Source organism: Rhinatrema bivittatum, chromosome 9 (assembly GCF_901001135.1).
Source record: "Rhinatrema bivittatum chromosome 9, aRhiBiv1.1, whole genome shotgun sequence".
Taxonomy (NCBI): Eukaryota; Metazoa; Chordata; class Amphibia; order Gymnophiona; family Rhinatrematidae; genus Rhinatrema; species Rhinatrema bivittatum.
Window position 1 is genome coordinate 97,700,316 of NC_042623.1, and position 13,380 is coordinate 97,713,695.

Here is a 13,380-nt window from a genome sequence, read left to right on the forward strand (position 1 = left end):
CTGGTGCAGGGCCCTAGATTGGCTTATCCTTGCTCAGGCCGGTAAAGTTGAGGAATCCAGTGCTTTCGCAACATCCCCAATCGCAGAGGTGACCGACTCCAAGGTATTCTGTGCTAATTGCATTTATTTATTTATTTAAATTCTTTTGATATACCGATACTCAAGACTAGGGTGTTATCGTACCGGTTTACAGCGAAACATGGGTTAACCAATTAACTAGAAAGATAAAGTTACAATGAACAGGGATTTACAGAGTGGGAGAGCTGAGAGCAAAAGAATAGGATTAACATCACAAAGTTTAACCTAACAATATTTAACATAACAAGGTTTAACATAACAAAATTTTAGACCCAAGGAATGAATGTAGCAAGCTTTGACAATGGCTTAGTCTTTAGGTCAAAGACTGAAGGCAAGAATGTGGGAGAGGTGGGGGTGGATCTGTGAAAATGAAGTGCAAGACTGTACTGTTAATGGGGTGTCCATCAAGGGAAGGCTTGAGTGAACAGCCACGTTTTTAGTTTCTTTCTGAATGAAAGAAAGTTGCATCAACAACTCCTGTCAACTAGCACTCTGCTCCATAGATGGCACTGGTAATTCCTTCTGTGTCATGACAATCATCGTGGGACTTTTGGCTTTATATGCCAAAGCGCTCTGTTCAGACACCACTGAAGGTACTGTGATCTGCCGTGTGTGTTGAGTGTGTTGACTGCACCTTAAAATGTAAGTTCTGCACAGAAGAGACACACAGTGTTCTGATTGGCCCTGGGTCTTGATAAATAGTTAGGTGCCATGGGATTCCTCCATGCCATTAATTGAGGCTAAGTTCCATCTCGGTGTCAAGGAGGGCCCCACTCTGGCAAAGTCCTGAGCCAATGGCACCGATTTCTTTGCCCCAAGAGGGATGGCCCCCAAAGGGGGTACCTGTGCCACTTTGATGCTCTTTTCTGATTTTCTAGACTTCTGTATCACACTCAACCACTGATCAGAAGTGGATTCAAAGGTTGGTGCTGAGGCTTTGGGCTCTTATCAGGCACCTTTCTTAGAGCGTCCATCTTCCAGATATGGTAATTCTGCATCCTAGAAGACAGACTCCAGCTGTAGAATTGGATGAGTCGTGATTTGTACCCAGACAGCAGTAGCAAATGGAGTGTGTATCTGAAGTTACTTACTGAAGACTTCTTGGCCGTGAGCTTCTCCATGCTCTTCAAATCTTAGATTCTCAAATTTTCCTTTAATGAACTTAAATGTTTGAGGGACTGCTGAGGCAGAGACACTTTTTAAAGTAATGAGGCAGATAGGAGTACTAGGTTCAAAAAGTAGAAAAATTCTAAGATGGGACACATCTGTGCAGTAGTTTGAACGAAAACTGAGGGGCTCACGAGGCAGCGTGCACACTGGAACTCCTGTGCATGCTCAGTAAAGTCTTTACTTGAGCTCTGACACCTGGGTCTGAGTTTGTGCTGTTGGATGACATCAAGCAGTCATAATGGAGAAATTACTTACATGATAATTTCATTTTCCTTAATGTAGACAGATGGACTCAGGACCAGTGGGTACTGTGCTCTTCTGCTAGCAGATAATCGGGTCTATCCTGTAAAGTGCGGCCGCGTTTACCCTGCTCCTAAGCCGCTTTTTACTCACTTTCCGGCCGCGTTAGCCCTTCCTGCAATCCCGAATCCCCTTTAACCTACTCCTACCGCGTCCTAAATTCCCCGGGCAACCCCTTCCGCACGCGGCATGCATATTGCATGCAAACGAGCGAATTAGCTATTCCCTAGCATCCCGTAACCCGCGCCCCAACTATCGCTAGTTTTCCCTGCCGTTTTGTTGCGCGTTTAACCTGCAAACTTACCGCCTACCCTGACCCCTGCGGTAGAGGCAGGGGTAAGGGTAGGTGGCAAGCTTTCCCCCAGCCCCCGCTCACCTGCCCCGGCCGCGATCATGGGTGCCGGTCTCCGTGGCAGCCCCAGTCCTCTCCCCTGCTCCCAAAGCCAAAAAAAAAAAAGCGAAAAAAACGTTGCAGCCCCCCTCCGATGTCTGGACTGGGGCGCCACGGAGACTGCAACGGCGAAGCAAAAAAAAAAAAAAAAAAAAAAAAAAAGCAAAAAGTAAGTCGCTTCGCCGCTTCACTCTTCCCTCCTCCCGGAGCAGGGCGCGAAAAGCAGCCTTGCTCCGGGAGGAGGAGAGACACTGCGGCGAAGCAAAAAAAAACCAAAAGCAATTTTGGTTTCTTTTTTCCAAAAGCGACAATTTTGGTTTTTTTCCAAAAGCGACTTACTTTTGGGATCTGTCAAGATCCCAAAAGTAAGTCGCTTTCGGACGCTTGCACAACTTACTTTTTTGAAGCCATCAGCAGGAACACGATCGTAGCTCCTCCCGACGAAGACAAAGATGGCCGCCTGCACGGGGGAAAGAGTGCAATTGGCCGCTGAAGACGTGACGTCACGACGTTTGGCGTCACGGGATGTGACGTCACGTCTTGAGCGGCCAATTGTACGCTTTCCCCCGTGCAGGCGGCCATCTTCGTCGGGAGGAGCTACGATCGTGTTCCTGCTTCAAAAAAGTAAGTTGTGCAGGCGTCCAAAAGCGACTTACTTTTGGGATCTTGACAGATCCCAAAAGTAAGTCGCTTTTGGAAAAAAACCAAAATTGTCGCTTTTGGAAAAAAAAAAACCAAAATTGCTTTTGGTTTTTTTTTGCTTCGCCGCAGTGTCTCTCCTCCTCCCGGAGCAAGGCTGCTATTTGTGCCCTGCTCCGGGAGGAGGGAAGAGTGAAGCGGCGAAGCGACTTACTTTTTGCTTTTGGTTTTTTCGCTTTTTTTTGCTTCGCCGCTGTCATCTCTTCTCCACTCCTCCCTGGTATCTGTCATTTCAAATGACATTTGAAATGACAGATACCAGCGTGGCGTGAAGCCTTAGGCCCGCGCACCCAGGATACTGTACAGGCGCTCTATCCAGTAAAATGGGTTGCGCGGACCTAAGGCTTCACGGACGCGGTTTACATTTAAATAAAATTAGTGTTCAGGATCGAGCGGTAGGTGAGCTGCACTGTGCGTGCGGCAACCGCGGGTGCCGCAGGCACTAACGCAGCTCTTCCTACCGCTCGGTACTGGATAGACCTGAAAAGATGGAGTCAGATTTCAAAGCTGACGTCACTCTACATATACCCCTGCAGTAACCTCAGCTCTACAGTATTCTCTTCGAAAAGCCATTGCGGATATATATCTTTGCTTAAATAACTTAAATAAACTTGATTAAAACTTGAACTGGTTCAACTAATTTCAAAAACTGGAGACCGCCGGTGCACTCAACCAATTAACGCAAGCACCGGACAAACTGAGTGTCTTGAACTAGGTGTAGGCCACGGCTTACCCGTATTTGCTTAGTCTCGATGTTTGTTATCTGAGGTTCTCCTTTTCTGGGGCAGCCATGGGCGGGATGCTGAGTCCATCTGTTTATACTAAGGAAAACGAAATTATCAGGTAAGTAATTTCTCCATTTCCTAGCATGTAGCCAGATGGACTCAGGACCAGTGGGATGTACAAAAGCTACTCCTGGACAGGGCGAGAAGCTGCCCATGGCTCACTTAGTACCGCCCTTGCGAAGGCTGCGTCTTTTCGGGCTTGAACATCCAGGTGGTAGAACCTGGAGAAGGTGTGTATAGAGGACCATTTTGCCGCCCGACAGATCTCGGCGGGCGACAGTAGCTTGGTTTCTGCCCAAGAAACTGTTTGTGCCTTCATAGAATGAGCCTTAACTTGTAGTGGTAAGGGCTTTCCTGCCTCTATGTAGGGCACCTTGGATTACTTCCTTGATCCAGCAGGGTATGGTTGCCTGCGAGGCCGCTTCTCCTTGATTCTTCCCGCTGTGAAGAACAAACAAGTGATACGTTTTGCTCACTGGTTCTGATCTTTCCAGGTACCGCACTAGGAGTCTGCCGACATTTAGATGGTGAAGAAGGCGTGAGTCCTCCGAGTCCTTATGTTCATCCGGAGATGGTAGTGAGATGGTTTGGTTCAAGTGAAACTTGGAAACCACTTTCGGTAGGAAGGAGGGGACAGTGCATAGCTGTACGGTTCCAGGCGTGAACCTAAGGAATGGTTCCCGATAGGATAGTACCTGTAGTTCGAAGATGCGAAAAGCTGAACATATTGTCACCAGGAATTCAGTCTTCAATGTTAAGAAGTGTAGTGACAGACCACGTGTTGGTCTGAAGGAAGCCACAGCTAGGAAGTCTAATACTAGATTGAGATTCCATAGAGGCACCAGCCACTTCAGGGGTGGTCGGAGTTGTTTAACCCCTTTCAGGAAGCGTGACAAATCCGGTTAAGTTGATTATCTGATACCGTCCACTTTGGCTCTGAAGCACGACAGTGCGGCTACTTGGACCTTGAGAGAGTTGAGTGAAAACCCCTTCTTCATACCATCCTGTAGGAACTCCAGAATCATGGGAATCTTGGCTGTCCGAGAGAGTATCCTGCGGTCCTCGCATCAGGCTTCGAATACTCTCCAGATCTGTATGTATGACAGGGATGTGGAGAACTCGTGAGCTCGGAGCAGGGTTTCAATCACGGCCTTTGAGTAACAGCGCTTCAAGTGAGTCCTCTCAAGGGCCAGACTGTAAGAGAGAATCGAGACGGATCTTCGTGGAGAATCGGGCCCTGCCGGAGAAGGTCCCTGTGTGGAGGTAGGCACAGAGGATTCCCCGCAAGGAGTCTTTGCATGTCTGCATACCATGGTCATCTTGGCCACTAGTAGAACTAATCCCCTCTGGTGTTCTATCTTACGGATGACCTTGCCCAGTAGTGGCCATTGGGGGGGGGGGGGGGGGGGGGAGGCGTAAAGTAAGTCTTCCTCTGGCCAAGTGTGGACGAGAGTGTCGATCCCTTGGGAGTGTGGCTCTTGTCTGCGGCTGAAGAACCTGGGGACTTGGGCACTGAGACGGGGGGCCAGCAGATTCATAGATGGGAGACCCCAGCGATTTACTATCAGTTGGAAGGCTGTGGTGGTCAGCGTCCGTTCTCCCGGGTCCAGGCTCTCTCTGCTGAGGAAGTCTGCTGAGATGTTATTTACTATGTTTATTTACGATGTTATTTACTATGTTATTTACTATGAGATGTTCTTTTCATAGTAAATAACAGACTTCTGTTGTTATTTACTATGTGTTTTTTGTAATAATTTTAAATCGTTCTCACCTTTTCTATAATCTCTTACAAGTTAGCCCTGTTATTTGTAACCTCTTGTTCGATGTAATTTCCAACTTTGGTTCTATGTAAACCGACGTGATATGTACCAGTACATGAACATCGGTATATAAAAGCCTTTAAATAAATAAATAAATGTCTTTTCCTGCGATGTGGGAGGCCGAGATCCCTTGTAGGTTTCTTTCCACCCATGCCATGAGAGGGTCTATCTCCAGAGAAACCTGCTGGCTCCTGGTTCCTCCCTGGCCGTTGATGTAAGCAACCATTGTCACGCTGTCCAACATTACTCTAATCGCTTTGCCTCAGAGTCTGTGGCTGAATCGCAGGCACGCTAGTCTGACTGCTTGAGCTTCCAGGCGGTTTATGTTCCATTGTCCCTGCGCTGTCAGTTCCTGACAGTGGGCTCCCCACCTTCGCAGGCTCACATCCGTGGTGAGCAAGGTCCAGTTTGGTGGGGATAGGCTTACTCCTCTGCTTAGGTGGTCTTCCTGTAGCCACCACTGGAGCTGAGAATGCACCTCTGCTGATAGTTTCAGGCGAATTGGAGTAGTCCTGGGACAGTGGGTTCCATCGTGACAGTAAGGAGCGCTTAAGCGGTCGTTTATGGGCCCTTGCCCATGGACGACCTCCAGGGTTGATGCCATCAGATAGAGGACTTGAAGATAGTCCCATACCTTGGGGCGTGCATTGGTCATTAATCGTCGTAATTGTTCCAACAGCTTCCTTTTCCTCAGAGGAGGAAGACTATTGTCGAAATGGGCCCCCAGGTACTCTAGAGATTGAGAGGGCTGCAGACTGCTCTTGCCCGTGTTCATGCCCAACCGAGTTCTTACAGTAGGCTCTTGACTCTGCTGGTCACCTGCTGGTTCTGTTCCGAAGACTTTGCCCTGATCAGCCAGTCGTCCAGGTAAGGGTGTACAAAAGATCCCTTCCTTCCTCAGTGTTGCCGCCACGACCACTATGATTTTGGGGAAAGTTCTGGGAGCGGTTGCTAGGCCAAAGTGTAGTGCTTGGAACAGGTAATGGTGACCCAGTATCACAAAGCGCAGGAAGCATTGGTGATCCTGATGGACTGTGATATGAAGGTAAGCTTTGGAGAGGTCCAGGGAGGTTAAGAATACTCCCGGTTGTACTGCCATTATTACGGAGTGAAGAGTTTCCATACGGAAGTGTAGTACCCGCAGATGACTGCTGACGTTCTTGAGATCCAAGATGAGCCGAAATGATCCTTCCTTCTTGGGAATGTTAAAATAGATGAAATAGCACCCCGTATTTTGTTTGGGCGTGGGAACTGGACTTATTGCCTTCAGGCTGAGTAGTCTTGTTCGAGTGTTTTCCACTGTCGGTCTTCTTGGTGTGGGAGTGGCAGAGTGACATCATAAATTTGTCTCGAGGAATGCTGCGGAACTCCAGAGTGTAACCTTCTCGAATGATGTTTAGTACCCATTTGTCAGACGTTATCTCGACCCATCTTTGGTAGAAGAGGGCAAATCGACCCCCTATCTCCTCTTCCTGTGGTGGCTCGGCCCATTCTCATTGTGGAGCATGGCTAGAGCCCGCCCCCGGGCCTGCTCCCCTCTTCATCTGTTTATTCCAAAAGGGCTGGGACCTTCTGGAGGGACGAGGTGCCTGGAACTGCGAGTTCCTGTAGGGTCTAAAGCGCTGTGAGCCTCTGTCCTTGGTTCTCCTGGGGGAGGGACTCAGATCTTTTACTCCTTTCTTCTGGTATCTGAGGCACAGGGGATTCGTCCCATTTGCTGGCTAACCTCTCCAATTCGCTTCCAAACAAGAGAGATCCTTTAAAGGGCATTCTTGTGAGATTCGCTTTAGATGATGCGTCCGCAGACCAATTCCATAGCCATAGTTGTCTTCTAGCTGCCATTACCGAGGCAACGCCCCTGGCTGAGGTGTGCACCAGGTCTGAGCTTGCATCCGTCAAGAAGGCTGCTGCAGGTTCCAGCATCTCACCGGTATACGTTCTGGAGTTATTTGCCTCTCTCTCAAAGAGCAAGCAGGAACGTGCCACCAGTGCACAGCAGGAAGCAATCTGCAATGTCATTGCTTTTGTGTCGAAGGCCTGCTTAAGGATAGAGTCCAACTATCTGTCCTGAGTGCGCTTCAAAGCAGCCCCTCCCTCAACAGTAATCGTTCACTTTGAGACGGCACAGACCATAGCGTCCACTTTCGGGAAACGCAGGCGTTCCTTGGTCGCTGGCTCTAGAGGGTATAGGGCTTCCAAGGCCCGCCCCCCTTTGAAGATGGCCTCTGGGGTATCCCATTCCAGGTCAATCAGTTCCTGGATGGCTTCCATCATTGGAAAGTAGCATGAGGCCTTACGAAGGGACACCAAGATGGGGTTCTTCCTTGGTTCCGCCACAGGGTCCGTGCCTGGAAAACCCAGCATCTTAAGAGCCTGGGAAACAAGGGCTGGTAATTCGTCCTTGTGGAAGAAGTGAAGCATAGTTCGGTATGGTTCCATCCCTGGAGGGATTTCTACTTCTTCCAGGGAGTTGCCTTCATCATCTGAGGTGTCTGGGTTCCTGTCAGGGAAGTTCTTGGTTAGGCAAGACATGTCTCGAGGCATCTGAGCAGGGCTGGGAGGATCTTGTGCTTCCGTCAGTGGTTGAGCCTGGGGCGCAGCTGAGGTTGATTGCACCTGAACGAAGGCTTGCAGGCCTTGGAAAAATTCCAACCATGAGAAGGTCCCTGGGTCAATGTTAATCCCAGGGGAAGTTGGAGTAGGAGCCCCAGAGGTGCCCTCCTGTGGAGAAGCCATCTTGGAGATGCACAGATCTGGGGAGCTATAGTCTGTAGTAGTTATGGACCCATCCCCTGACAGTAAGGGGCCAGGCTTTGGTTACCCCTGGGCTTCTTCGCAATGTTGACACAGGCATGACTCCAATTTAGGCTGCGCGGCTCTTATGTGGCAGGCTATGCAAAGAGAGTGCCTTCTGGCCTTCTTGGGTGCCGGTGCCATTATGTTTGCGTGCATGCAGTTTTAAATGTGGCTGTGTGTGTAATTATGCACACGGGTGCACTCAGTTGTGTGTGCTGTTGTGCGCGCGTCCAAATCAGACGCGCGCAAGTTAGGTGCATCGGTCGCCCAGCCTACCTCACATATACCGCCGGTCGAGAAGGGAAGATGGCGCCCCCTGAGGGTCTCCACATGTGTGGACCCTTGTACCGGATCAGGCCTAGCCAACCAAGACTGCTCAACCCGATTGGTGCTCCCTTTTAACCTCGCCAGAAGAATAATTCGGTATGGCAATACGAGCTCTGGAGTCCGGAGACCTGGATTTAAAGATTTTTTTCTTACCTGGTCTCAGCGCTTACCGATTGTGTGCTGGACGGTCTCCAGCTGCGGGGGGAGAGGGAATTACCTTCACTGCTGTGCTCGTTTCTGCACCCGCTGCCTTTCAGTCATACTGGGGGCTAGGTCCACGCCGGGAACCGGCTATTGGACCAAGGCACACCTCTGAGGGATATTGAAGATCAGCTCAGGAATTCTTGACTGGGGGAGGGACCCTTAGGTATCACCGCAGGAGAGCGGAGCTCGGTCTTCTTTAAGGTAAATGTTGTTTCTTCTTTGCTATAATTCTTAACACTATTCTAATGTGTGGAATAGTGTCCGCATCTGCTAGGAGACGGAGAGATACTGAAGAGTTGAGGTTACTGCAGGGGTATATATAGAGTGACGTCAGCTTTGAAATCTGATTCAGTTTCCCATCTGCTAGCAGAAAAGCACAATATCCACTGGTCCTGAGACCATCTGGCTACATGCTAGGAAATGGCTAATTCATGCCTGCTTGTCTATTGGTAATTCAAGTGTTCACAATTGGTGTTGTAGAAGAAATTTGGGAGGCTTCCTGGACTAGTTTGTCATTAAATAATAATAAAGTCAGCTGAAGAGGTTCAAAGAAGGTATACTTTACATTTTAATATCTAATACAACATTTACAAGGAAACTTTAGCATGAATTGTCCATTGCTGTGTATGTAAAATATAGCAGCACTCTACAAGCAGAAATTACAGGAGACAGTCTCCCTGATTCTGCAAACGAGATGACCTTTAAAAAAAAAAAAATTCCAACCCATGATTTTTTCCATGGTATGCGTTAGCAAGATCCACAATTTGTCAGAGGTGAGCGAGCAAATACTTACTGTGGCTGATCCCATGAAGACCTGTCAGGGAGTAAGGCCATGTGCTTGACTGTTTCCATGTGATTTACTAATGCAGCTTTAGAGTGGAACTTGGTTTGGCATCCATGACACCGGCCCTGGTGGATTTCCCGCCTGAGAAAGTTCACCAATTTCACTTGTTGGTAAAACTTCAAACCTGGGAAGCAGAAATAAACAAAGGGAAATACTTAGTTTAAAGTGTGCTCATGGCAACATGGATTGCCTTAAATAACAAAACTGCTCACCTATAACAGGCGTTTTCTGAAGACTGCAGTTCACCAGTCACAAGACCATGCTCAGTGTTGTGGAAATACCTCAAGGTTTTTTCTGACTTTCCTAACTGCTAAGGCCCCAAATTCTTCTCAGTTCTAATTATATTTTGATTGGGGGACAACATCTTCAGAACTTCTTTCTTCAGAGAACACCAGTTACATGTAAGCAAATTTGCTTTCTCTGAAGACCAACAGATTCATCGAATCACACAAGTGGAATTGTCTAAGTAATGGCTGTCTTCAACAAAAAGGGGAAAACAGCAATATCAGGACCACCAATGGGCAGAGAATATAATTTTATTTGGCAAACCTCTTTATGCTTTGTTTTTAATAAACCTATTTTAGAACATGGAAGATAATCTGAAATATAACAGGACTGCGGAGGGATGAGTTGGGTTTTATCCCTCAAAGAGGTTGTAGAGAATAAACAGTCCAACCCCTTCTCTCTCCTGTTGTGGTACAAACTCAACTTCTCTGGTCTGCAAAAAGGAGAGGATGTCCAAATTAAGTAAGTCTTGATGACCTCCAAATTACTCTCTTAGAGCATCTGTTGCTGTGCTTTATTATTTGGAGCAGAGGAGTAGCCTGAACTCATGTGATCTTGCCAGGTGTCAATACCAAAAGGCTCAGTGTAATTTCAAAAGTAGCATAAAGACCAAGTACTTTGACACTCCTCACTAGTCTCCATTAGGAGAATTCCCTTAAGGAAGAAACTGGGTGAATTTCTGGAATCCCTCTAGGATCTTGTGCAAGTATTGCATTATATATTTGGCAGAATGCCATGCAGAACTGCAGCACAACATTCTGATCATGAGTCTTTCTGAAAATGTTAATCTCAGACTGGGGGAACCGAGGCTTGCGTTCTTGCTTTCTTAACCCTTTGCAGGGCAGATTCAAGAACCACATTCTGATGTGGCCGCTGGAGCTTAATGAATATTTTGGCTGCCTAGACATATTTGGTATCCACCTTCTTACTGAATGGTAGTGTGGAGTTCCCCACATCCTCTTTTGTACATACTGAAAGAAACTGGACAACTGATGCTGCCAGCTCTTTGGGAGCATCCAAGTATTTGAGGAAGCCAAGAAAAAGTCTTGGGCTCATCCTCTACTTGCAACTCAACTTATTCATCTTTTGAACAAAATCAGAAAAGAACAGATCTTCAGGAAAAAAAATCTACATTGTCACCTTTCCCCAACATTGTCTATGATGGAGACAATGTTGGGGAAGGTGTTCGGAGTACTTTTCTATGGAACAAAACTCCTTTGATCTAGAAACAGGGCCATAGGACTCTTCAGACTGATTCAGAAAAGATGCAAGGAATAGAAATTTGGCAGTGCCCCAACCCTGGAAATGAAGACCTGAAATTCCTAAAGATCATCTCCCTGGGCATCACAGCTGGATGGTGCTGAGGGGAAGTTGGCTATCCAACTTGGCATGGGTAGCCAAAGACTGAGTGCTGAACAGATGGGATTATCGATATGCTTGATCACTCAAAACACCAAAAAGTATTGATGCTCCCAACACTTTACTCTCAATGTGCTTGGTTTTCCAAGTGAGCAAGTCTTCAATTCTCCTAGATGATCGTACCGGGTTCAGCTTAGTAAAAGTACTGATGTCCTTCATGGCACTTTGAAGGTTGGAATTAAAGGCCACAGATGACCTCAGGAGATTAGCCCAGCAACATCTTAGCCTGGGGGGGGGGGGGGGGGAACTCACCTTCAGCATGGCTGCTTGGGACAGTGCATGGTTCCCTGCATCTCCATGCTGTCACGAATCTGACTGCTAGACATCCCCCCCCTCCCGCCAGCAGGAGCCCTCGCTGGGCCATACTCAGATATGCTCTAGCCGTTGCCTTGAAGGATTCATGACGAAGCAAGGCCAGTCCTATAAGAACCTCCCTCACAGTATATTCTTCATCTTAGTGTGGAGTCTCCTCTCTGCCCATGGCCACTTGTTCTGGTGCCTGTGTAACCTTGCTCTTTGGTTTTGGACCTTTGCCTGGTTAACCTTGCCCTTGTTCTGTGTATAGCTCCTTGCTTGGTCCCATCCTGTCTGCCTGTATTCTGTGTCCTGTCTAGGCCCTCTAGTGACCTCTCTTATCCATGCTTTTTCCAGTTGTGCTTCTGCTCTCTGTGAACCTCCCAGTGGTCCTTCTGTTCCTCATGGGCCTCCTTGTGGCCCTCCTGTCTCCTGTGGGTCTCCCTGTGACCCTCCTGTGTCCTCTGTCTTGATCTCCCAATAGCCTAGCATTTCTGCATGTTCCTTGCCCTGCACTCTTTTTTCAGTCTTGCCCTGTCTTTGTTCATTTCTTGTCCACTTTGTATTGCCGGTGCACTCATTGTTCCTGAGAATCTTGTTCTTGACCCAGTGCACCACCTTCCAGAAGATCTGCCAGTTATCAGCCACCAGTACCAGAGGGCTCAATTTAAAGGGAAGGTGGCTGGCCAAGTAGACAATCTACACTGGTTATGCCTGCTCGATGGTCACCATGGTCCTTGCCCAGAACCGATGGCGAAGAACCTGACCGAGAATGGGACGACAAAGATCGCAGTTGGCCCCTGCACCAAGAACGGGGCCCGGGAACGAATAGGTGGGCGATCTTGATGGAGTCTAGACCAGGATCTCCTTTCTGAGAGGGGTGGAGATCCCGGAGGCTGAGAATGGATCAGACTGCTTGGATCCAAAAAGTTTTTCCATCTTATCATGATCCTTGGGGGTCATCTGGCACAGAGATCGCAACCACGGACGTCGTTGGATGCCCCCAGGCAGAGTCCTCAGACCTCATAGGGGTCCGTGTTGGACATAGTCTGGCAGCACCGGCGAAAGCCATTCAAAGCCATGGAAAAATGTATGCGGAGCATGGTCGATGGGCACCAGGGAAGGAAGCTGTTGGTGATTGACCGCGAAGGCGTGGAAGGAAAAATTCCAAAACAGCAGACAAAAACTGCCAAAAGAGCGCGAGCTCCGCAACCACAAGACAACAGCTTCGCAGAAAAGACTGAAGAGGGATCCCGTGTGGATACGTGGTTAGCGGCATGCTGGGCATGCTTAGTGTGCCTGTCAAAGTTTCTAGAAACTTTGACGAGAGTTTTCCGTGTCGGGCTCCATCAGATAATGGTAGACCTCACACATGGGTGACATCTTGCTTGTCCTTGGAGAAAATATTTTCTTACATAAGAACATAAGAAATTGCCATGCTGGGTCAGACCAAGGGTCCATCAAGACCAGCATCCTGTTTCTAACAGAGGCCAAACCAGGCCACAAGAACCTGGCAATTATCCAAACACTAAGAAGATCACATGCTACTGATGCAATTAATAGCAGTGGCTATTCCCTAAGTAAAATTGATTAATAGCCATTAATGGACTTCTCCTCCAAGAACTTATCCAAACCTTTTTTGAACCCAGCTACACTAACTGCACTAACCACATCCTCTGGCAACAAATTCCAGAGTTTTATTGTGCGTTGAGTGAAAAAGAATATTCTCTGATTAGTCTTAAATGTGTTACTTGCTAGCTTCATGGAATGCCCCCTAGTCCTTCTATGATTCGAAAGTGTAAATAACAGAGTCACATCTACTCGTTCAAGACCTCTCACGATCTTAAAGACCTCTATCATATCCCCCCTTCAGCCGTTTCTTCTCCAAGCTGAACAGCCCTAACCTCTTCAGCCTTTCCTCATAGGGGAGCTGTTCCATCCCCTTTATCATTTTGTTTGTCCTTCTCT

At 47.9% G+C, this 13,380-nt stretch overlaps 1 protein-coding gene across 6 annotated transcripts in view; it reads right to left on the minus strand.

Annotated features, from left to right (window-relative positions):
- Positions 1–13,380, minus strand: part of ZNF277 (zinc finger protein 277) — a 171,117-nt gene that overhangs the window by 8,219 nt on the left and 149,518 nt on the right. For all 6 annotated transcript variants that reach the window (XM_029616938.1, XM_029616940.1, XM_029616941.1 and 3 more), the window contains exon 11: positions 9,364–9,538. In XM_029616938.1, the coding sequence (XP_029472798.1) occupies positions 9,364–9,538 (175 nt within the window). The remainder of the gene's footprint in view (positions 1–9,363; positions 9,539–13,380) is intronic.